A 24,363-nucleotide genomic window follows, 5' to 3' on the forward strand; every position below is an offset into this window, starting at 1 on the left:
CTGCAATGTAACCAGACAACACGGCCTGGCCACGTCCGCTCCAGTGATGAAAAAAAGCATGTACACTCAGGATGCGCACAGCAGGCTCGGGTCTGGAGTGGGATTGTGAAATGCCAGCCTTCAGAGGAATCGGGCTTCAGCTGCCAACAACTCGAGTCAGACAAGTGCGCTCGGCAGCAGCGGCGCTCACCTGCGCGGATTCCAGGGCACAACTTCCGGTTCTTCACCCATGAGTCATCAGGCTTACCGACTAGTTTTTAGTGATTCACGGAATGTGTTTTTTCTTTTTTAAACAATAGCCCCATCCTTTTGTAATTTCTCGTAATCTTCTACAAACACTGGTCAGGTGAGGGAGCGGTCAGCTGTCGTGTAACGAAAGAGGGTGTGGCCTGATGGTCAGAGTGGTCGACCTCGAAGCAGGGTCGGATTGGGATCACAATTCGGCCCGGGCACTGACGAAAAAAGTGGCCCACATTCAAGAGGCGTGGCCCATATTTAAGGGGCGTGGCCCACATTCAAGGGGCGTGCCCTTTCATGAAACACCATTTGCACAGACAAGGAATGAAAGTGGGAGGATACTGTTCTTGCACAGGACACAGGGCCAAGGTGACAATGGCCTACATGCTGAGCAGCTAAAAAAAATAGCAAGGCCCCTTTCTGTCACAAAATTATTCCAGCCCTCCAGCACAGGAGCACCTGAAAAGCAGCATAGCCCCTGCTATTACTAACCTACTTAGCCCTCCCCAGACCTTCAGCTCAGGAGCACATGAACAGAGGTAAGGCCCCTGCAATTAGTAAATTAATCAGCCCTCCAGGCCTCAGGAAAATGTCCTGGCAGGGGAGCACAAAACACAGCTTTCTGGGTCATACAAGGTAGCCAGGTAGCCAGGGGGAGGCTGAGGTGAAGCTGGAGCATGGGAAGTGCCTTTCCAGTGTGTTCTGGCAGTTTGAGTGTTTACCATTTACTGTAGTATTACCCTTGTACCTGTGTATGGTACCCTTTTGTAACTTGCACACGTCACTTTTCTCTGGTATCACACTGTATGCTACCTCTCACTTTTGTTTGCTTTAGATACTTGCACAAGTGCCACCATTGCCTACGTAACGTTTGTTCTTGTGCTGGAGTGTCTGCCTTCTATTGCAGTATTATACCTCTACTTGTACTTTGTACGCTTTTGTAACCTGCACACATATCTCTTTTTCCTCCTGTAATGTACCGATTGCTACCTCATGTATTTTGGTTGCTCACTATTGTCACTTTTGATTCATGTAACTTAACATTTGCTTTTGTAATTTGTCCACTTGTAATTTTTCTCCTCATGTATTATTGCTGTTGCTAGTGTGAAGCGCTCTGACACCTTCGGGTAAAGTCCGCGCTATATAAAATCGCATAAATAAATAAATAAAATAAAAAAATTCCAAACATCACCTGGCCCCCACAGCAAGACCCATTCTTCCTCGCCCACTATGCCCTGAATGTGAAGGGCTGTGGGCGAGGTGTTAAGACTAACACCATTTCTGGGCTGCATGGGCCCCAGGGGGGCGGAGGTGAAAATGGCTCAAAGGCCTGAGAAACACCTGGCCCCCAGGGAGGCCGATTCTTGCAAACAATCACCCCTCCCCAGCCCAGCCTCAGCTTGATTGCTTGGCAGGGCAGGGGTGAAGGAGAGGCCACATAGCTGACAATCGCTGTCCGGCCGCAGAGCGAGGCTGCTTCCATTTTCTCTGTCTGTCTCCGTGCACTCTGTGGGCCGTTTTTTTTCTCCCCTTTTCCTAGTCCACTCTCTGTGGACTGGGACAGGGGAGAAAAAAACGGCCCACAGAGGGCACTGAGGCACCGGCCCTTCGGCCCATGCCCAAATGCCCGCCTTGCCAATCCGCCCCTGCCTCGAAGTTGGGGAACCGGGTTCGAGTCTCGGCAGGGACGCTGAGCATCCTGTGATTCTGGGTAAAATCATTTAATCTCCTCTCCCCGTGCCTACCAAAATGAATGTGTCCTTGTGTACCACAACTGGTGCTATGTAAAGTGCTCTGATACCTTCGGGTCGAGTTTGCTCTATATAAAACTCCCCCCCAAAAAAAGAGACGTTGAGCACCAAAGGGAAAGCTACTCTTCTCTAGACAAGAGTGTACCGTGATACACAGGTAGCTTGTGAGACCTGCGAGGGGGCAGTGCCCGGTCACTATACCTTGCAGATGGGCAACTGGACAGCGCAGCATGCACATCCTTGGTCCGCGTACCCCTGGGACCCTGGTCAGATTGTAAAATATCATCCAACGACAGTGAAGGAGGAGACGGCGTGTGTGTGCTGGTGACGTACAGGGCACATATTTACTCAACCAATGGCGTCGCAACCGAGGCACTCAAAGAAACCTTTTTGAAGATGGGTTGGTGTATCAGCGAGGTAACACACTGGTTACCAGAAGATCAGAGGTGGCACCAGGCTTCTAAGGCCCAACAGTGAGCACCGTCAATTAAGGTGATGGAACTACATCTACCAGTCACACCACTCAGAGATGCGAACTATGGTATGAAGCGGTGAGTGAAAAAGTTAGACTTCATTCACTTTTATACCCAAGTACTCACTGGTAACTTCATGACATCATTGAAAGGCGGGGTCACCACTGACCAGCTCCAAAGTCAACAGAAAATAAAGCGCTGCCAGGTAGGCCGCGCATGTTCTCTTGACAGACATCCAGAAAGTATACTTTTAGAAGTTTGCCACTTGTTTATTTAGAAGAACCTTACATTCTGTAGGAAACACACGAAAAATGATATCACAACACGTATGACTAAGTCCATGTAATGGGTCCTAAGCCCGTCTCGCAGCAATCTCGGTAATGAAGTGCGGAGAGGTTTCTACCACATGCCGGTCCATGAAAGACGCAATAGTCGCATTAACATTGCAACTATATTCTGATATAGTGGTAACCTTCTCACCGGTCCTCACAGCATCTATATGGAAAACTGACAGCTATAAGGGCCAAACAGCCACCTCCTTTTAGGAAATAAGGAATGATGATCAGATAAGAGGCTGTGAATGGTTTTCAGTTTCTGAAACAGGACACCCAACCCATGACGCAAGCCGAAAGATATCTTCTTAAGTAAGTAGTCCAAGAGAAGGCTTAAGAATGCTGGGGCAGAGATTATCAGACTGAGAGCCACTTGGCATTCTAAGTGGAATTCGAGAATTCACTCAGTGCAGTGAAGAGGGCTCTCTGGTGGATTAAGTGTCTACTGGGCCAATCTTTAAGGTCAGTCTGCCGTAAGCAATCAAGGCGAGCTCTGTTGAGAGAAGGATATCCTGCCCCATCTAAGGTGCAGTGAGCACCTATGGAATCCCTTATAGGAGGCAGCGTTGTTTCTTCGGCTGTTCTTACAGATTGTTGGAGTCCGAGTATGTTGCTCCCACCTTTTAGGAGCTTTTGATGCATTTTACACTGAAGCCATGAAAGTGAAAGGTGTGCAGGAAGCCCAATACATGGACCAATCCTGAACTGCAGGGGATTGGACAGGGGTCTGGACCTTGGCTGTGTTCGCAGAGCTCTTGTATCGGAAAGTTCCGCATCTAGGACTGGCGAGTAAAGTTCATGCTATGGAAAGACCAGCGATGACCTCATCCTGACTAAAGTTGGATGACTTGAGCCAACTCCGTGGACACGACTTACAACTGCAGCCCACACGCATTGTTGGGTTGTATGTGCTACACACATCTCAAGACAGATGCGCCTTGCGCCCTGCAGCAGCCACCTCCATGCAGTATTTAATCTCAAATTCAAAGCAGAAACTCCGTGTCTGCAAACTTTAGTTTATGAAGCAGGTACCTATAACTGAAAAATGCTGCTTGAGAAGGTGTCTCATCAGGCCTGTGCACTCTCTTTCCAGTTACCTAAGCTGCACCCTTTGCACTTTATGTAACCGGTCTGGTGTTGTACTGCTGAAGTTCTGTACATCCCATACAACGTAAAGCAGGATTATTCTACGTAGGGTAGGACACTCCAGCTCAATGCACCAAGAGGTGCACAAGTGCCGACTAGGCGTGCTTCCTAAAAGCACTACCGTGTGCCTGCACCAGCACGGGGCACAAGATGGGCCAATCTTAACTAGATCTGGTACCCGGAGCCTTGGAATGATGGCGCGTACCATGGGAGTGGGTGCATCTTACAGGGGACCCTCCTTGGAAGGATAATCTAGCCAACAGATCCCCTGCTTTACAAGAAATAGCGCTTTCTTTTAAGAAGGAAACCCTGCCACTATCAGCAGAAAGCAGATGTGATATCATTCATTCACATGTACACCTTCTTGTAGTGTCAGGAAAGACTTTCTTATTCCAAAGCATGCATCCTGGGTTTAAAAACCAGTCTCCAGAGGTGGTTAGCGCGAGGGAATAGCAGATTGCAATAATTCAAATATAATGAATACGAAAAAGTTAGAGATTTTAAAAGTTGAAGGGTCCCTCCAGTGAATGATGCCACAATGGATCTCAAAACCTAAGATGACATTAAACGACGGAACCTTCTAGAATGCTTATTCGAGATGCAGGACTGAGGGGGTCGGAGAAAATGTTTTCTCTACATTAAATGGCCTCTTTAAGACAGTGCTGGTTGCAGATAGGGTCATGGGCTGCTTCCACTGAATCTATTGAGTAGGGACATCTAATGATTTGTCACAGAAAATTCTAGAAGTGAAAATAGTTTTCTGACGAGATGGAGGTAGGTGTCAACCAGGGCCACTGAAATCGTGAGCCTGTGAAAGACCAATTTTGCGGCAAGGATGACAAAATTATGCATAAAGAAAAGCAAATTATGCGGCACAACCGGTTTATTATTTTGTACGTTTGTTATTTTAACTATTCATACTGTCTGGGTAAAGTTGGCCCTCATTAGTACCAGTTTAAAGCCTGAATACAGTAATCAGTAACTGAAAGGTGGCCAGTTATCCCTGCAAAGTCCTTAACCACACGTGGCACTTTTCAGTTAGTAATTTGAACCCATTTGTGCTACAGAAACAGTATGCAGCAAATGACGGATAATTAATATAGAAAATCCATAATGATGCTTGAAACACCACAGTGCTGCATAATTCCAGTGGCCCAGATGGCAACCCTAGGCTGAGGAAGTGTGTTTTTTTCTAACACTGGTCAAGTCTGGTAGTGAATAGGATTGAACTCGACACTCCCAGTACTCGCCTCTTTACTCTATGGTACAGGACTACCAAAATCTGCCTCCATCTTCCAAAAATTGGGTTAGATGACCACATCTAACGAGCATCAGCAAAGCCAATAGGCTTGAAGTTTGTATGACCTACATAACAGGAACATGCAACTATACAATTCTAGAACTCACTCTACTGAAGCGCCCACAAAAGAATCTGGAAAATGGATGCAACAGAGAACAAGGGGTGCAGAATTTTTGTTGCATCCATTTGCAGATGTTATTGTCTGAGGTTGTTACCCAGAACTGCCAGGCCCCCTTGACGAGTGATTTCAGATGTTAAATAGCTCACTGTGCTATCCAGTTTATGTGGAAGGATATAACCAAATCACCAATACAAAATATGAGAGATCCCGGTGTACCGAACAAGGTACCGACCATGTCTGAAGCAAGTAACTAAAGGTTCCAGAGGAAGAGATGCCAATGGCTGGGGAAGGCTGACCCAAGCCCCTTAAAGTAAGTATAGAATACAGTATTTTCGCCATGGCTGGCGCAAGCTCCATACACATTAAACCTAAAAAAAAGTGGCCAAAGTTCACCCAGATATGACCACTATCTACCCAGCATTACCAGACTCCTGTGCGAGTGAGCTTTCTGGAGAATAATTGTAAATTTGATAAGGAGCTAGAAAGTGTGTCTCTTCTTCTACTGAGCATGCACGGGGAGGGACAGCATCACTGAAGGACCATACTTACTCGTGATACAGCAAACAAACACCTTCATCTTCAAGCAGGCCCGCCTGTGGTTGTGTGTCGGCGTTGCTGAAAGGAAAGGGGAAACCACTGTGAAGATAAGGTCACCATAAAACACAACCTTGATCTAACAGCATGTACTAGCTTTGAAGAAACACCACCACAAGGAAGGTAGGCTGCCTGTAGACCTAGGAGATACAAGACTCCCACCCAAAGGCCTGTGCTGCTCCACCCAGATATTGTGCACTAATCTATTCCACTGGTGAAGCACCACCACCACTCTGGGATGCGGGTAACACAGTACTGCATTGGCTGTGCCCGGCTGGAAGGGTGGGAGGTGTTTAGTGTGGGTTAGGTGGGAATTGTCTGGGTGTTGTGCAGGATGACAGAGGTGTAAGCTCTTCTAAATGAGGATAAGGATGCTGCCTTCCAGACACCTGGGAAGGGTTCAAATATCCTTAATCTAGTTTGACGTACATTTACATAAATACCGACAATTTCAATATGCAAAACAAATTTAGCCCTGTTCACTAAAGTTACCAGATGACTCCATGACTGCAAGGACATAATGCTCCGGTCCTACCTTATTGTAGTGTATTGTATATTTACACAAAAATCGACAAATTCGACATTTAAATAACTTCAGTTCACTAAAGGTACCAGATGACTCCATGACAGCAAGGACACAATGCTCCAAGCCTGCCTTATTGTACTGTATTGTATATTTACACAAAAATCGATAAATTCAACGTTTAAATAACTTTCGTTCAGTTTATTAAAGTTACCAGGTGACTCCATGTCAGCCAGGACACAATGCTCCTGTCCTACCTTTATCGACAAATTCAACGTTTAAATGACTTTAGTTCAGTTTACTATAGATACCAGATGAATCCATGTCCGTAAGGACGCCATGCTCCAGGCCTTACTTTTACTGAAATAACCACGGCATTCTGGGAATTGTAGTTTTCTGGCTCACCGCGATTCAACCGCCTGGGCCAAACTTCTAAACGGAAGCTTTGTAGAAGGAAGAATGGAAGGGACCAAGGTGTCTCGAACACGTGCAATGGAGTCACCTGATAACTATAGATTTAATTTCTGATGCAAAAAGCGAGTGGTACGTTTGTAAATACTACACGGTAAATACACCATCAAGAAGACACATGGTGTAAAGGGAAGACCACCGTGATGCTGTCTCACTTTCCTGTGAGAGGGAGAAAAGAACTTGTCCCAGGGCGTGCCAGGCTGAATGCCAAAGGAATGCAGGCCGGTCTTCCAGGTAGAGGGCTCCCCCTGGTGGAGACTGCACGCACCAACATCCCCTCCCCCTCCCCCAGCCTGCTGGCCAAGGACGGGTTTCCTTATCAGGGGATGTGTTATGACTTGTGCTGTTTTCCTTCACTGTAGGTTTTTATTTGCTCCGTGAGGTGTAAAAATCCAATGCAATATTTAATCTGGCTATGGCAGGAAATCAAGAACTGGAACCGAGTCGGTGCAAAGTACAGAGAGGATGGAGGATAAACATGTTCCAACAATTCCCTCCCCCCTCAAACGTACACACCGCCCCCATCCATCTTTGAGACGGCTTTGGCACAGAGTCAACTCTTATATTCAGTGCTTAATTTGAAAAAAGAAAAAAGAAAAAAAAAATAAGAACCTCCTACTCAACTCCTCCCAATCCAGATTCCACAGCACAGAGACAGCCCTCACTCATCGCAGCTACCGACAACATCCAAGCCTTACTCAACCAAGGAGAGACTGCAGCTCTGACCCTCCTAGACGTCTTAGCAGCTTTCAATACGATCTCCCACCACACACTCATCACAAGGCTGCATGACTTAGGCATCCAAGGAGCCGCTCTCCGGTGGATTGCCTCTTTCCTCTGAGGAAGCACGCAAAAAGTCCTCCTTTACCTCCAAACCCAATGATCCTTTCTCAGCTTTACCCTCTTTAACAGTTATAGGACACCTCTGGCCAGCGCCACCAAAACCCACGGATTCAACATCCTACCCTACGCCAACTTCCACAACTGCATGACAGACCTCGCCAACTGGATGAAGGGCAACTGCCTGAAGCTCAACAAGAACAAGACAGAGGTACTGATTTTTGGAAACAAAAGCTCCTCATGGGACTCATCCCGGTGGACTACATGACTTAGAACTTCTCCTACCCCCACTGACCATACTAGGAACCCTAGGTATCATTCTAGACAACCAGCTAACCATGACAAAGGGTCAACTCTGTCTCCTCCTTGTGCTTCTTCATTCTCCGTATGCTGCGTAAGACATTCAAATGGCTACCCCAAAACTCAAGACGCACCATTATTCAGGCCCTCATCTCCAGCCGACTCGACTACGGCAACGCTCTCTAAGCAGGGATCGCAGTTCACCTACGATGAGGACTATAGAGCATACAGAACACCGCACCAGGCTCTTCCTGGTTCTCCCTGGACAAACCCATGTCACCCCATACCTCAAGAAACTCCTCTGACTCCTTGTAACATGCATACAAGGCCCTACACAACTGTGAACCTGCCCACTTGAAACACTGCCTACACCGCCTGAACTTCCATCAGCCCACCAAACATCTCCACTCCGCGTACCTTTCTCTAACAGTCACCCCCTGAAGTAGTAGATGCGGAGGTCACTAATTCTCCTACTAACAGCGAAGATGTGGAAGAAGCTACCCTAAAATCTACAAACCTCCCCATCTCTACCAGAGTTCTGAAAGTCCCTGAAGACCTGGCTATTTGGCTAATCAACTGGACCCTGCCAGTGCAGGGATACACTCACGGGTGATAACAAGCGTTCTACAAATCTACTGACTTCATGCAAACAGTTCTGCTGTCAAATCGGATCCAAAATGTAGGGCTATTGGCTAAAAAGCTAGGATGAGCCATAGTTGGTTGAAAGCTCAGACCCTATTGGGGTCAGGACCTAGAAAGAAAGGAATTGTGGTGGCTGCTCAACAATAGTTACAGTGGATCATGATGAGCTGCCTTGTCAGTCCTCACCACAACACTAAGCAGGCCCAAAGAGGCTGGCCTACCTACATATCCAAGTCAAACAATGATTATGTCAAGGTTAGCCTTCAGTTGGATAGAATCTTACCACTGGCTAGCTGTACAAAACAGACAACTCCTCTTCCGTCATTTAGAGTGGGAGGAACCACACGCATTAAGTTGGCGCTTACTTCCATCCAGCTAATACAAAGTGCTGTAAATGCTAATGGGAGGATCCTGGAGCTTACAACGCACCTCCACTGAGGAATCACACATCTGGAAAGAAGCAAGAACTTTCCATTCTGGAGAAAGAGTCCTAACAAGCATTATTAGATTGTGTGTTTTCCTTCAACCAACTAATCCAAGATAGTCCACAACAGAATCATAGGACATAGAGGTCAAATCAGCCTTCCACACAGGGATTGCAAAATTACCAAGGAGGAAGGGTCCAATCACAAAGAATGGGTGAAGTTTAATTTCACCTTCATCATCTAAGTGGCCGTGTGTTAACATGGAGTGTGGTCTTGAAACCTCTCATGGTACTTACATATGTAATAGTATTCATGTCCCGCATGGAACTCGTAGCCCAGTGAGAACGCGCTGTAGCGCTGGAACTTTTCCGAGAACTTGATGGGGCTGTGCGGCGAGTGCGGCCGGTTGCACTCCCAGCGCTTGAAGCCCTGGCTGGTGTTGCAGGTCCTGTATCCCTCGTAGTTCACCATGTACAGTATGTACTGCTCCATCTTGTGCTCGGGGATGGTCTCGTTGTAATGCGGGCAGTATATGTCCAGATAGTCGTTCACGTTCACCTGAACGGTGTACCCTTCTCTCCTCAAGCTGAAAAAGAAGGACACAGAGAGGACAACAGTTAGCAATTGGGAAGTCACCAAGAGGGAAAGTCAAGCTGAGAACACACTTAGGAAAGACGACATCAAAGCTACAAAATCTCTGCAACTGTGTTGAAGTTGTCATGTTTTGTTTTTTTAAGCACCTCTTTTTGTGCATGAATGTATCCAGCTACAATGTGGAATGCCATTCAATCATAACTTTACTAATAACTAAATTTGAAATTAAAGTTGGCCTCATGACACTTCTGCAAAATCTGCTCCCACCACAATCTACCTGGAATTAGAGCATTCCTTATTTTACACCATCAACCACAAAGGAAGGGAAACAATCTTCAAGAAACGAAGGGGCAAATTTATCAAAGGGTTGCTTCTCTCTTGTGCCATGCAATGGGCAGGCCTGGACTGGCCGTTGCGGGCACCGGGCAATCCCCCGGTGCGCTGCACGGGTGGGGGCTGGTTTTGGGCCCCTGGGGGCCGGTTTTGTTACAGGGCTTTTTATGCAGCATAGCTGCAAAATCGGCCCTGCAACAAAATCGGGCGAAAACCGGCCCTGGCAAAGAGCTCAGACCTCCCCCCGGGGGCTGGCCGTGCACTTTGCCGGGGCCAGTTTTGGTTCCCAGTCCGGCCCTGGCAATGGGGCTTGATAAATCCCGTGCAAATTGGTGCTTCCAGTTACTCTGCCCCAGGAAGGGGTTTCATGGGTGGATTGTGGGCGTTCCCACACACCCACCTATGGATTTGGTTCATTCCCAGACCATTCCTGGTAGACCTGGCAATGCACCAAAATGCTACGCCACCCCAGGTGAGGCATAACGTGGAGAAATATCTTTATTTCTCCCGGTATGCAGCACACATAGAAAGAGGAATATGCCTAGGGGGATTGTTTTGTGCAGGAAGGTGTCTCTTCCTGCACAAAAAAAATCCTGCTTACAACGAAGGACCCTTGCACCATAGTGCAAGGGTACCCGTGTTGGCTCTCGGCAGCACATTGTGTACCAGCACTGCAAAGTGACAGTGACGCGCCATACAATGTTAAGTGTGGCACATTTCTGCACTTTCCCTATCACGCATAACCGCAAGGTGAATTGCTGCGTGATTATTTGGTAAAAATGCCCCTATATACTTGACAACTTGTTTGGCGCATCACTGTTTAAAACATAGGTCACCAACAAAGTACCCTTTCTTTGGCAATAACTATAGGACGTGGAATTTCTATCAATCCAGACATGTCAAAACCCCTCTTTATGAAAATTTAAGCCTAGCCTTAAAAACCATCAATTAACGAAGCGCAGAACACACTCCGCCCTAACATCAGAACTTAATTTGAGCCGGTGGTTGTACGTGGGGGTTTACGGCACCATTTTTTGGGCCAGCCATTTACAATTCTTCATCAGACTTTGACCCCAAGCAAGACACAGAAAAAAGAGGAGGAAGAGAAAGATGAGCAACAGTGACAAAGGGGGAAATCAGGGATGACAAAGAACTTGCAAAATGAAACAAAGGGGGAAGTAGTGTATGGTAGTGGAAGAAGAGACATGAGGTGGGACCAAGGCACTGCAGCATTGGTATTTGGCAATCCGGACATTCGTCAGCACCGGAGCCAACTTTGAGCACCGGCAGTTTATATTTTACAAATTAAGCTATGCCCGACATCCCACACAGAACCCTCATGTCACAAACAGCTGAATTCTGCAGATACCAGAGTACCTTCTCTCTCACCCCAGAATACCTACTCTCCATTTTTCTCCCCAGACGCCACATCTGTAGCAAATATTCCACATCTGCTAAGGCCTTCTCAAATATTTCCTAATACTCTAATACCCATGGCACTTTGACACCCGCAACACCTACATTTAATGTGATATCTTCACCCAGCACCAATATGTTTAGCAAGTTAATATATATCCATGTCTCATCTCTCTAAACCTCTGTTCTCACCCTAAATGAATAATTCTGTTCTTAATTATATGTCTTTTCCCATATTGCTATGACAGACATCCTCTTTCACCCTGTAACTCAATGCACATGTAAGAGTTTTATCTCGTTAATGTTTGATTATCTCGGTGTAAAGCACCCTGGCGCGCTTTTTGGGTGTACTCAGCGCTTTATAAGAATACAAAAAATAGGAAATATATAGGAATAATAATACTCTTCCGTGGTGGGAACCTGCTGTAATTAACAGATATTTCTGCAGCAGGTGTGTTAGACTTCTCAGTAAACGTAGCAAATTCAATTTTTTTCTGGGATTGAAAGTGAAAGCTTTACAGATTAATCGATTTTGGTCTGATCTTCACTAGCGCTCTGCATTTCAATGCAGGTGGTCTGGGTTTTGAATTACTGCGAAGGCAGCAGACAAAACTGGTACGACAGCGCCATCTAGCGGCAGCACAGAAAATAAGATAAACCAAACGAGGCTACATAAACAAGCAATGGCAAAGCCAATAGGCCAGGCATTAGCACCTTGGATGGAGACACTTGACAGAGGGGTATAATTGCAAAGTAGCGCCTTTTACAGTTCAGTGCAAACACAAGAGTGGAGGGGGAAAGATGGACTGAAACAGCCAGTAGCATTAGGTGAGAGAGCGATGGGTACTCCCCGGGCTGAGCAGAGCAGACAGTCAAACCCTCCGGCCAAGACTCACAGAGGCTGGTCAACGAAAGAGGCAGACTCAGTATATTGTATATATACCCGAGTTAGTTAGCAATAGGTCTACAGCTGAAGCGTCAAACCTCAGACCTAAAGAGTGGCACGGTTAGGAATAATTTTTGGCGCTCTCATGCACCGGCGGTTCAGCTCTCCAGACGTCGGATGGGTTTATCTGCACTCATGGGCTTGCTGGGCCTTACCAGGGCCGTGCTATCTGGGGTAGACATTCTACCGTGCGTGTTTCATAGAGACGTCACGTGCATTAAAGTTGTGTGTCTGTCACAGGAAATATTTGTGATGGGAAATTTTCCCCAGAGATCCTTTTGTACACAAAATTGCTGGCCTCTTAACTGCTTACTGAATGCGGTGTTTTACGTGGAGGTTGACTTTTACCAGTTTGCTTCTGCTAGGGTGATACTGTTTCGTTTCCTTTTAATGTACTCACCTATGTTTGACCGTGTGTGGCGCATGCCCCCGTGTTGGTCAGACCACAAAGGAATATATGATTATACCACGATTTCAGTTACCACGCATGGCTTTACCACGCGAATTTTACCTCGCAAGTGGCTTTACCACGCTGGTATTTACAACGTAGCATTTTACTACGCGTTGCAACGTCTTACCTTCACGTCTTTCTCCACGAGCCCTTACTTCCATCCTCCTTTGAAACAAGCGTCAAAACACGTATACCAAAATAAAAAAAGGACTGCTTTTTTGACGTACACGGCACGTCTTTGGGGGAGGCTCTTTCCTCTTTCTTTTAAATTTATGTTCGTTTTTTTGTTAAAGTAACCTGCTTGTTATTTTTGGGGGGGGAGACCCCCCCCCAGCCCCCCTCCGAGCCCCCCCCTCCCTCTGCCCCCCCATGCCCACGCAGATCGACTTGAAGGAATACCACGTTTCCCCCCTAACCCGTGGTAAAGACGTCGTGGAAGGTACCCTGCGTGGAAGGCACCCTGCGTGGTAAGTGTCACGTGGTAAACGTGAGTAGTGGTAATGCCTTCGTGGTAAATGATGTTTCCCACCACAAAGCTCCAAGGCATAGCTTGAAAATAAGTATAGCATATATCCACTCTTCACAAAAAGGAATGTCTGAGTGGAAAGCAACACATTGGTCCAATAAAGCCATTTTGTATTTGTAAACGTACAGTTCATAAAAGGGCACCCCTCAGTTGCAAATCCATGTATTCACGCTAATTGTGGACAACAACCGTGCGCAATTATACGCAGGAGTAACTAACGCACGAAATTGATGGGTAGCGGGCATTAAAAACCATGATTAGCCATGCCAGTTTCTGGGGCCTGGTGTCAATAATATAGCAACGCTGCAGGAAAATAAGAGGAATAACGGCTGGGTGAAAAGAAGCAGCTGAGGGAGGGTGAAAGGGTGTAAGGAAAAGAAAACATTTTTGTTTTGGGTGGAATGAATTTTCCAAGTGTAAAAGTAACGACTACTGAGTCTTTGCTCTTTCTTCGGCTAGTTGGCCCAAAAAAAAGTGGAAATTAAAGTGAATCAAAGTTGTTTAAAGTTTCAAGGAGTTCATTTATTTACTGGACACCGTCAAAATGTTATAATTCTCCAGGGTTACTAGGCCCTCTAATGCTTGGTGACTGGGGCTAGGCGTCTCTGGGGGATCATAGGAAGACTCTCTCAGTAACCATGGCTCAGGGTTGTAAAGTTTGGTGCTTCTTTGCTCGTCTCTTGAGCCCAAATCTTAAAGTTGCTGTTGTTTTGACGACTAAAGGCGAGCAGCGCACAGTATCAATAATTCTGGAGGCAGAGGACATCCCTCTCAATGATAGTGTCAGAAGGTGCTCTCGGCCCAAAATAAGATTTGTAATCACCAGCCAGGTGGGGGAACAGTCACACAAAGGACCCTAAGGTCCAAGATCATGGATTATGAATATAGGGGTGCATGGGCTAGTCAGCTGATGGTCCTAAGGACAGCCCTGGCGTGTCAAAGGAGAACCCCTAGTGAAGCTTCTGAACATGATTCTGGCATGCACCAGAGCCCAAGGCTGGGTGGGAGATCTGCACATGCCGTGGAAGATGGAAGCTAAGAGCGACTCAGATGGTGCATCTGGGATATCCGCGTTAGCAAAATTGGCATTTAGTTGTGCTGGGGGAGAGAGTTCCCAGGACAGAATCCCTGCTGGGGCGCCAGCTCTATTGTTGCAGTTATCTCTCAAAGATCTCCAGTGAAGGGTTTGAAGAGATTTTCTGGTGGGTCCTTACAGCTCCTGTAGGCTACTTTCACCGGCAGAAGTTCTTCTCTTGAGGATCACTTACAGTTAGCAGGTTGGTAAGAAGTAACAACAGCTCAGCGAGAAGAATTTCAGGCTTTCTCCCACCAGCCTTCGACACAAACAGCAAGCAGCTATTCACCCAGACACATCAATAGTTCACGCAGGTCCATGTCAGGAATAGTTCTTCTTCATTTAAGGAGTGGAGCTCCCGCTTATACTCTGGAGTTTCCATTAACAATGCAACATCTCACTGCCAATAATATGGTTACGTGGTTAAAAAAGACTCAGAGTAGGCCAGTCAGGTTTACTGCAACTTCCAAGTCATTTTTCTTCCCTGAAAGATAGGATGGGTATTGTAGGCCTGGGGAGGCGTATGAATTTGGGTATTCTAATGTTTAGTAGTTGTGCCTTCCTACCACAGTGCAGCTTAACCTTCCTCTGGTGCTTCAGCGGGCAGATCCCAAGTGTTAATTTTCAAAGGTACACTCTGGAAATTAAGATGTGGGACCCTCCCCAAAAGCAAGGAGGTAGAATTAGAGGAGACTCAGCTCATTAAGTAGTTCTGCTTGGAAAGCTCCACCAGTTGATCCTGTACAAAAGGACCACTCAATTTCCATATATTTAGAAAAAGAGGGAAATGGATCAGTTGAAAGATCGCTTCTGCAGTTTACATGGAGGGGGTTACTAAACATCAAATTGGCTAATCACTGTCACCTGCGACAAGCCTCACAATAAAAGGGCTGGAGCTGCCTTTGCAAGCAATTATTGTGTTGGTCCTTTTTGGGTTCCTGCTGTGCAAGGTGCATTCCAGTGCTCTGCTGGGAACACTGGAGTAGGCTTTGGTGATTCCATCAATGTGGGGCCTGTTAGACGTGCCAAAATAAAATAAAAAAGGGGGTACAGTTTTAAAAATCGAAAAAGAAGCAGCATGTAACAGCTTGTGGAATTCGTCACTGGATCTACTTTAATAAGTCACAAAATCAGAGATCCAGGGAGATTTTACCAACATGACTCTGTAACTAGCAGTACCGTATTCTAGGCCAGGACACGGAGCTCTTGCCTTAGATACCACTACCCAGCCTTCCACCTGAAATTCAAATGGAAGAACTGGGGGACGAATCGCTGGAAGTCCAGGGCTAAACCTCAAAATCTAAGACAACAGAGAGCCCACCCATCTCAAGGTCAGGAAACCCCTGGAAATAAAAACGAATTGGGTCTCCTTCAATTAACAGCAGAAATTAAAGAGTAGAACAGACTTCAGCACTGTTGCGTAAATTGAAAACCCAATTCTAAGTGCCCAATCTGACGCACGCAATGAGCCAGACAGCCCTAATCGGGAAGGATAGAGGAGGCAGGATTCAACTGCAGGAAAGCTTGGACAGATGACTACCATGGCTGCACTTAACATGAGCGGTAGGGAACAAAAACGCAAGACTGCAAAACAGCAGTAAGTAACCAACCAACAAAGACCAACTGGTCACCCACGTTCAGATTGGTGTCGGATAAACCAGCTTGAGATAGGCATTATTACTCACCCACCACACCCCCGACTAATGTGATACCATTCTATTCAGCCCCTTTCCTTGCACCATAACTAAGGATCCCGGTTTTATGGTATCTATTTTTTTTTTACATTTCCGTCTGTATTTATCCACATTTATTTTTGGGAAATTTTAACTGTATTTATCCACATTTATTTTGGGTTTTGTGAATTTTTTTTGGCTGAAACGGCTATATTTCTACATTTATTTTCAGATAAATATGAACTCATGCTTGAATGCCTGTCAGGTTTAAATGTTACGAACATCCGAAGAAGATAAATCAATGCGCCTTATGTGAAAATATGCAAATTTCAGTATCAACCTTGTGCGTAGTTACTGTTTTGAAAGCCTCTACTAAAACCTCTTTCTTTTTTAACCCCTTACCTGTCAATCCACACAGCTATATGCAGGGCAGTCATAGCAGAGAAGTATTTAGAATCACCCAAAAGCAACCCAATTTCTGTTTTTAGCCACATTTAAAAATAAACACAGACAAGGAAACAAATGGTTTTCTGTCTGTATTTATTTGTAAAAATCAGTAAAAAGGGAAAAGTGGGAGCCTTAACATAACCAATGATGCCGGGGGAGTGGCCAGATGCTAAGACACTTTCAAATTATATTATTGACTCAAATGTATTAAAACATAACTGTAGGGAGTGGATATGAGCTGAAATCAAGCACTTTGAAATGTTCAAAAGGCGGCATGTCAGCACTTAAAGCACCATTAATAGATAAATATAACACTTGTTATAACTGTTTTAACATGAGCATGGTTTAGTACTACCCAAGTACCAGTGCTCTATGTATGTATATGGTATTTCTATAGCGCTAACCAAACCAAAAGACAGCAGAGCTCCGTAAATGGCCAAAGACCAGCAAAACATCAACGAATAATAGTAGAGGAAGCTGGGCTGCGGTCGATTAAAGCATTATGGTGCAGTGATGTTTAAAAAGGTGAGCATTTAGGTCTTTCCTAAATTGGAGCAGCACTGGGCCGTACTGATGGATAGGATGAAACTCAGGAGGCTTTCTGCTGGAATTCACTCTTACTCTTTTGCAGGTTGTACACAAATCTCAGCAGCGATCACTTAATTCACTGATGCATACTCCCATTGGTCCCCTACAGCCAGTGCTTAATTTGAGCTGGTGGTTTCTGGTACTCAGCACTGGAGGATGTGGCTTAACGGCTAGAGTGGTCACCTTTGAAGCTGGGGAACCGAGTTTGAGTCTCAGCAGTGACTCTCAACATCATGTGCTTCTGGGCAAATCACTCAATCTCCCCGTGCCTAACATAAAAAAAATAATAATAATGTGTGTCTGTAACACAACTAGTGCTCATGTAGAGCGCTCCGATACCTTCGGGTCGAGTTTGTGCTATATAAAACACCCAAAAACAAAAAAAAAATCATCAACTTCGATGCTTTTGATGACCACCAGTTATCACAGGATGTTAAGCCGATACTGAGAATCAAACCTAGTTCCCCAGCCCCGAAGTCGGCAGTTCTGGCCATTACGCCACATCCTCACCCCACTTTCATGGCTAGTAGTTGCCTCTGTTTTAGACAGCGCTAACAGAAGAAATGTGCAGGTCCAAGCTGCCTCCTGACGAGAGCCCCAGCACTTATTCTTTTTTTTATAAATTAACCACTGCCTACAGCCCATAAACATGGGTACCGCAAAGACCCCATGATCCAACGAAAAGGCCATCAAGATGTCAAACAAAACCAAAACAGGTCATGAAAGAGTTTCTCAGTAAAGGCCCATGTTAAAAACTGTCCAAGCTCATATTCTGCAGGAGACAGGCAGGTTACTGCGCGACTTTTTCAAGCCAGAAGATCGGTCAGAAACTGATGCATCACCACCGGCCTTTTATCAACAAAAGAATGCTAGTAGGTTACATAAGTTCAATCAGAATAACTGCAATGCTAGAAAGAAGATTTAATGCTGGCGATCCTCTTAGTCTGGAGGCAACTTCTTAACAGGTGGCAGAGCAGGTATCAGAGTAGATGGAGCGAAGGGGCCAGTAACAAATATTAAATCCACTTCTCATGGGGAAGATAATAAATTATGAAGGTCGCATGTCAGCCATTTTCCCCAAAAAAGCATACAATACTGTTGCCTCGGTGTTATGAGAAACCATGACATTGTTATATTGCAAAGGCAGCTCCTTAAATTTCCTTAAGAAATCTGTGGAGCTAGAGATGGGCAGGCTTGCAGTAGTACGCCACCCCCTCCTGTCGGAAAGCGTCGGCCGGGCTTGCAGTAGTAGGCCTGCCCCCCCCTCCTGTCAGAAAGCATCCACTGGTACCCACTAATTCACTCTGGCCCCCAGCACCAGGCACTGCTGCGAACGGGAGAACATGTAGAAAACAAAACCTGGATGTCACCTTGAAAGTGAAATAAAATGGGCCGCGTGTTGATGCTCAGCCGTAGTCTAATTGCCAGCTGAATTATTTACAGCCAGGCCTGCCAGGGAGAGTCGGCGAGAAATACACCTCAGCTGTGCTCTTCCTCCAGGTAGGCGCTCGCAGCGCCGACGCCTGCTGACAGCGCAGTTAATAAAAGCGCTATTTCAGAGAGGCATGGCACGGCCAGAGCTGGCCAGCCCCTGAGTAAGGGTGTCAGGGAACCATAAACAAGGCCTCGCAGACTGGGAAGCCAAGGCTGATATTGCAAGTGTTTTTTATTAACATTATACCCTGCAGTTTTCAATCATTTAAATGATGTTTTCCAATTATCCTAGAGAGATGGCTCCGCGCACGCACTCCTCTGGCGGGGAGTGGGCGGAAGGGACGTTGACCGATTCTAGGCAGAGTTATTTCGCAGGCAGTACGCTTAACAATTTTATTCCTTCATAAATACAAAGCTTCATTATGCAGTGACACATATTAACACCTTTAACAAGCTTCAGTTGATATTGTTTTTCAGTGCTGCCCGTATTTTTATTTTTATGTGTACCCAAGCTCAATTTCCATCTTTAAAAATGGGGAAGGAACGAAATGAACAACAAATCCTCCACCAAATTGCCCGCTACAACAGATTTCTGGTATTGTGCGTAAATGCAGCACTCCTCTGGCGAAAGGATGCTAATGCAGAGTGGGAAGCTAAGAAGCTATAGGACTGGCAGGAATCCATATGTGGTACCATATCGCTTGCTAGGAATCTAGGCTTACACTGCGCGCGAATAAGGAGCTATTATTTGGCCTGGGAACTAAGGGTATGACTTACTCAAGGTAGAGGAAGTAGCCAAAATTGCCACCATGTCAATCTCCATGAAGGGGATATGGTGATATGCGAAAGGCATATTAGACAGTTCATGTGGCCGCATTCCAGACCTCCATAATAAAGACATGCTTCTAAATAGTAATGCTTACCAAATGGATACATTTAATATTGCTGATCTTCATGATACGGACATGGTCCTGGCTTCCACTTCTTAAAATAAGGTGTATGGTTTAGTCCAAGTGATCACCCGCCCCGCTAATATTCATGATATGGACAGGATTGTGTGGGTGTAGTGCTTTCATAAGGGCACGTACAGCAGCCTACGAAAAGCTCTGCCATTCTCCAGGATGTGGACGTTTCAAAGTAGGACAATTACAAAAGGCATTGTTAGCAGTGACTGTGCTTGCCCTGACTGTGCTCGCCCCGTCGATCTCCCGGAGATAGGCGTGCTGTGGAGAAATTTTGCTCACCAAAAGCATCTCCTGTTACGAAGCATTACACTTAAGGCATCTCCAAGAAGGATAATCGATGAAGAGTCATTCCTACGGAAGTTATGTTGAGATAACCATGCTTTCACTAGCCAATATGTGTATCGAGCTCTGATGGACAATGCTGGTCTATCTCAATACAGACGGGGCATCGAAAAGCAATCTAAATCAAAGCATGTGGAACAGACTGACCGACAACCTACTATGATAAAGAAATGCCAATCAATAATGATGCACCCATAAGGCATGAGCGCCTACCGGTGCAGCACCTAGCAAGTCACATAGTTGAGGAAAAGGTTGTAGAGGAAGGAATATCGAAAAAGAAGGCTCAGATTAAAATGGGGTGCCTTCATTCGGACTATATGGATAGGATTTCTTCAGTCAACCCTGAAAAGGTACTTAAAGGGGGTATTTTTTGCTCCATGCTTGTGAAGCTCCCTGCTTCTGTCCTGTCCCACACGCTCTGAATGATTTAAATACACAAGTCCTGGAAAATGGTGTCAAATATCCAATCCCGAGATATTGCTGCATCCCATGTATGCCTGTGCAACCCTACCACATCTTATACTGAACTTCATCCTCATATTGTAGGCCTTTTGCCGATATGTCACCAAAAAGAGCTTCTGTCCCGCCTGCTGAGATTCTGGCTGCCTAAAGAAATGAACACCAAAGATTGGGGTCTTTAAGATCATGTAAATCTCTGATTTTTGGGGGGAAAGTCTCCCTGGCGCAAAGTCTCTCGATGACAATGCCAAGCGACGAGCTTCACGAGGCGCGCCCTTAGGACACGTCCCCTCCGGCCCCCGCCCCCAGTGGTAGCAGGGGGGCGGCTGGGCGGCCAATGGCGGACGGCCGCCTCCCCCCCCTTTACATTTGTCGATCACCTCCGGGTCGCGGGTGACGCATATCCGGTGTTGGCGGGGGGCGGAGACCTCGGGCCTATGCAAGGTCAAGATCCCCTGACCGAGGTCTCTGTTCCCGTCGCCACTACTGGACTGTGTGGGCCCCGCTGCTGACCCTTGGACTTCAGGCCAAAGCTTCCTTTAAACTCCCGCGTCTCCCGTTGGATTGTCGAGGGAGAGCGGCACCGGAGAGGGGGTTTTTGTTGGAGGACTTCGGTGATCGAGGGAGTGCAGCGGCCAGCTGGTTTCGGTGTCGGGCGCGGAGCGTGGAGAGAAGGGTGCCGTGCACGTGGCCAGGTAAGGAGTCGGGTGCCTCGGGGGGCCTCGCGGGCAGCCGTGGTTCACGGGAGGGGGGGGGTGTGCTCGCTAATTTGGTTCCCTGCTCCTCTCGCGGGGTTGCGGCTGCACGTGGGGTTTCACTCGGGGTGCGGGCTCCTGCCGGGCGGTGTGGGCGGTTGCTCGGGGGAGACCGGGTACAGGGTGCGCGGGCGTTGAGGCTCCAGGCGCGTAGGTCGCTCATCGGCGTGACTGGTAGGGTCGAGGATAGTCAGGGAACGCCAGCAGCGCAGACTTCGAGCGCAGACTATATAGGTGAGATGGCCCCCAAGAAAGGAGGGCATAAGAGGAAAGACTCTGACCCAGAGCTGGCGCAAATAATGAAATTATTGTTGCGCAAACTGAGCAAGGACACCCCGGACAGTGAGACGGGGAGCGAAGACGAGCAGCCCGAGCCGGTAGTAGAGAGGCCACGCAGGGAAGGGGTAGCGCCTAGAGCGGCATTCCCCCCGCTAAGGAAGAAGGGAAGAATCACACCTAAGAATAAAAGGGCAGAGAAGGGCAAGAAGCGTAGCCAGCCGCATATATTGGAAGAGCAGGACGTGGGATCAGTAGGTCCCATCCACAGCTCCCCCCCAATTGTTCCCGAGGTAGTGGTGGCCCCCGACCCAATAACAGGGGTACCACAATCCATTGTTCCTCCCGACCCGGTAGGGGCACTGTTGTCTGAAATCAGGGAGACATTACATACACTAGCCCCGGGTGGGGGCACTCCGGTCCCGCCCCCGCCGCAGCCGGTGGCCACAGGGGCAGGAGTGCAAGACCCCATAGAAAATCTGCTGGCATCAGTGGCTACCCTGGTAGGGCAATTGTCGTCCTCAAATAAGGGGGGAGAACGAGTGAGTGCAGGGGCGATAGCGCCATGGGCCCCACAGCAGGCGGTAGATCAGGGGGCGCTGCAGACCATTCAGAAGCAGCTCGCGCAGGTGGCAGAATTGCGCAAGGCGACTCCAAGTGGAGCAAGTGGATCCTTATCCCAGGCAGCCACGCAGGCAGCTGGACCCTTAGGAGGTAAGCTAGGTACCGAGGTTGGGGGGGCCAGCGAAGTTGGGGGATCTCTGGGAGGAATCCAGGGGAATGTGCTGTCGCAATCAGGAATGCTGGCCACTCATGTGTCCCCAGAAATGCGGCAAAAATTTGGAAAGGCGCTTACATTGACATCTTTTCCCTGATCAGGCCCAATAGGAGGAATATAGACCTTAGGGAGAGAGAAGGCAAAGAGGGTTCCTTTAAAGAGAGGAGGCCCCGGGTGGAGGAGACACTGACCAACTGGCTTTTTGGTTTCCATGTTTTTGTTTCAGTACTGTTGGAGAAGAGACAGGATTTAGCCATCCCACTGGTGTTTTATATGAATAAAATTGTGAAGGCGCATGCTACACAAGGGGGCTTAGTATGGTTGAATTACGACAGGGATTTCCGCTGGGCCAAGGAGCAAAACCCAGGTATTGGATGGGACCAGGTGGAGGTGAATGCTTGGCTGGAGAGTACCAGCTGCAGGGAGCAGCCAGCCAGGCAGCCCTTTCGGACATCCCAGGGGGGCCCGGGGGAGAAGAGAGGAGTTTGTTGGACCTTTAATAGTAAAGCGTGCACCTACCCCCCGGGACAGTGCAAGTTTAAACATGCATGTTCCTTCTGTGGACATCCCTCCCATACCGAGTTCAAGTGCAACAAAAAGGCGAGAGAGCGGGGAGGCGGGGCAGCTGCAAGAGATGTTAAACCCCCGCAGGCCTAACCTGCCTACCCCGGTAGACATTGGACGTCTGACTTATTGGCTCGACCGGTACCCTGATAGGGGGGCGGCCTTGGTTTTGTTTGAGGGTTTTTCATTTGGGTTCCGGATCCCTGCGGTACATGTCCCTCCCGTTAGCCGGTGCAACAATCTGTTGTCAGCCAGGATTTTCCCGTCAGTGGTAGTTACTAAGGTAGAGAAAGAGGGTTCCCTGGGCCGGGTAGCTGGACCTTTTCCCTCCCCTCCCTTTGAAAACTATGTGTGCTCACCACTGGGGGTAGTGCCAAAAAAGGAGCCTGGGCAGTTCAGGATGATCCACAACCTTTCCGCCCCCAGGGGCTCTTCCGTGAATGACTCCATTGACCCGGCACTGTGCACAGTGACATACTCTTCCTTTGATTCCGCTATTCAGAAGGTCAGGGATCTGGGGCGAGGGGCCTTGTTGGCAAAAACGGACATAGAATCGGCCTTTCGCCTGTTGCCAGTGCACCCGGACGATTACCATTTGCTAGGCTTTCAGGTGCAGCACCAGTTCTATTATGACAAATGTATGCCTATGGGATGCGCTGTATCTTGTAAATACTTTGAGACCTTCAGTTCCATGCTGCAGTGGGTTTTTTCATACAGGTCAGGGTGCACTGATGTTATTCACTACTTGGATGATTTCATGGTGATGGGCCCTGCTGGGTCTGGTAAGTGCGCGCAGGCGCTTAGCGAACTAGTGAACATGTTTCAGGAATTTGGGGTCCCCCTGGCGCCCAGCAAGACGGTGGGCCCAGAGACTTGTATGTCCTTCTTGGGGATTGAAATTGATACTGTGGCCGGGGAGTGCAGATTACCTATGGACAAGGTGGTGGCATTCTCCCGGGCGATTGAGGCGGCCTTAGCAGGCCCAAAGGTGTCCCTACACCAGCTCCAAGTCCTGGTGGGGCAGATGAATTTTGCACTACGTATCATCCCAATGGGACGCCCTTTCTCCAGGTCTATCGCCCGCGCCATGGTGGGTCTCACCCAAAAACACCACAGGGTGCGGTTAAGGGCTAGTGTGAAGGAGGACCTGAGGGTGTGGCATGGCGGTGGTGGAAGTCATCAATAGGCAGGGAGCTACCTGCCCTCACGTGCTGCGCTTGTTAAAATTGTTGGTCCTGGCATGCTTAAAACTGAACTTAACCTTCAAGGCGGCGCATATACCGGGTATTGATAACCATGCAGCTGATGCTTTGTCTCGTTCCAAGTTGCAGGATTTCCGGAGGTTCCACCCACAGGCAGAGGAGCGAATGACTATATTCCCTACGTCACTGTGGACAATTGGAGCCCCGCTTTAGCGGGGCTGGTAGGTGCCTCCCTGAGTGAACGCACAAAGCAGTCCTATCAACAGCATTTTAATGTGTACTTGTGTTTCGCCAAGCAGACAGGCTTTCCAAACGTTTTTTCCCCAGAGGCGGTACATTGTTTCCTTCAAGGGTTAAGGGATCAGGGGAGGGCTGTGGCCTACG

The 24,363-nt window shown here is 47.5% G+C and overlaps 1 protein-coding gene across 2 annotated transcripts in view; it reads right to left on the bottom strand.

Moving 5' to 3' along the window:
• Window positions 1–24,363, bottom strand: part of EFNA3 (ephrin A3) — a 310,578-nt gene that overhangs the window by 24,130 nt on the left and 262,085 nt on the right. For both annotated transcript variants that reach the window (XM_078671075.1, XM_078671074.1), the window contains exons 2-3: window positions 9,452–9,741; window positions 5,910–5,975 (exon numbers count right to left, since the gene is read on the bottom strand). In XM_078671075.1, the coding sequence (XP_078527201.1) occupies window positions 5,910–5,975; window positions 9,452–9,741 (356 nt within the window). The remainder of the gene's footprint in view (window positions 1–5,909; window positions 5,976–9,451; window positions 9,742–24,363) is intronic.

This window comes from Lissotriton helveticus, chromosome 12 (assembly GCF_964261635.1).
Source record: "Lissotriton helveticus chromosome 12, aLisHel1.1, whole genome shotgun sequence".
Classification (NCBI taxonomy): domain Eukaryota; kingdom Metazoa; phylum Chordata; class Amphibia; order Caudata; family Salamandridae; genus Lissotriton; species Lissotriton helveticus.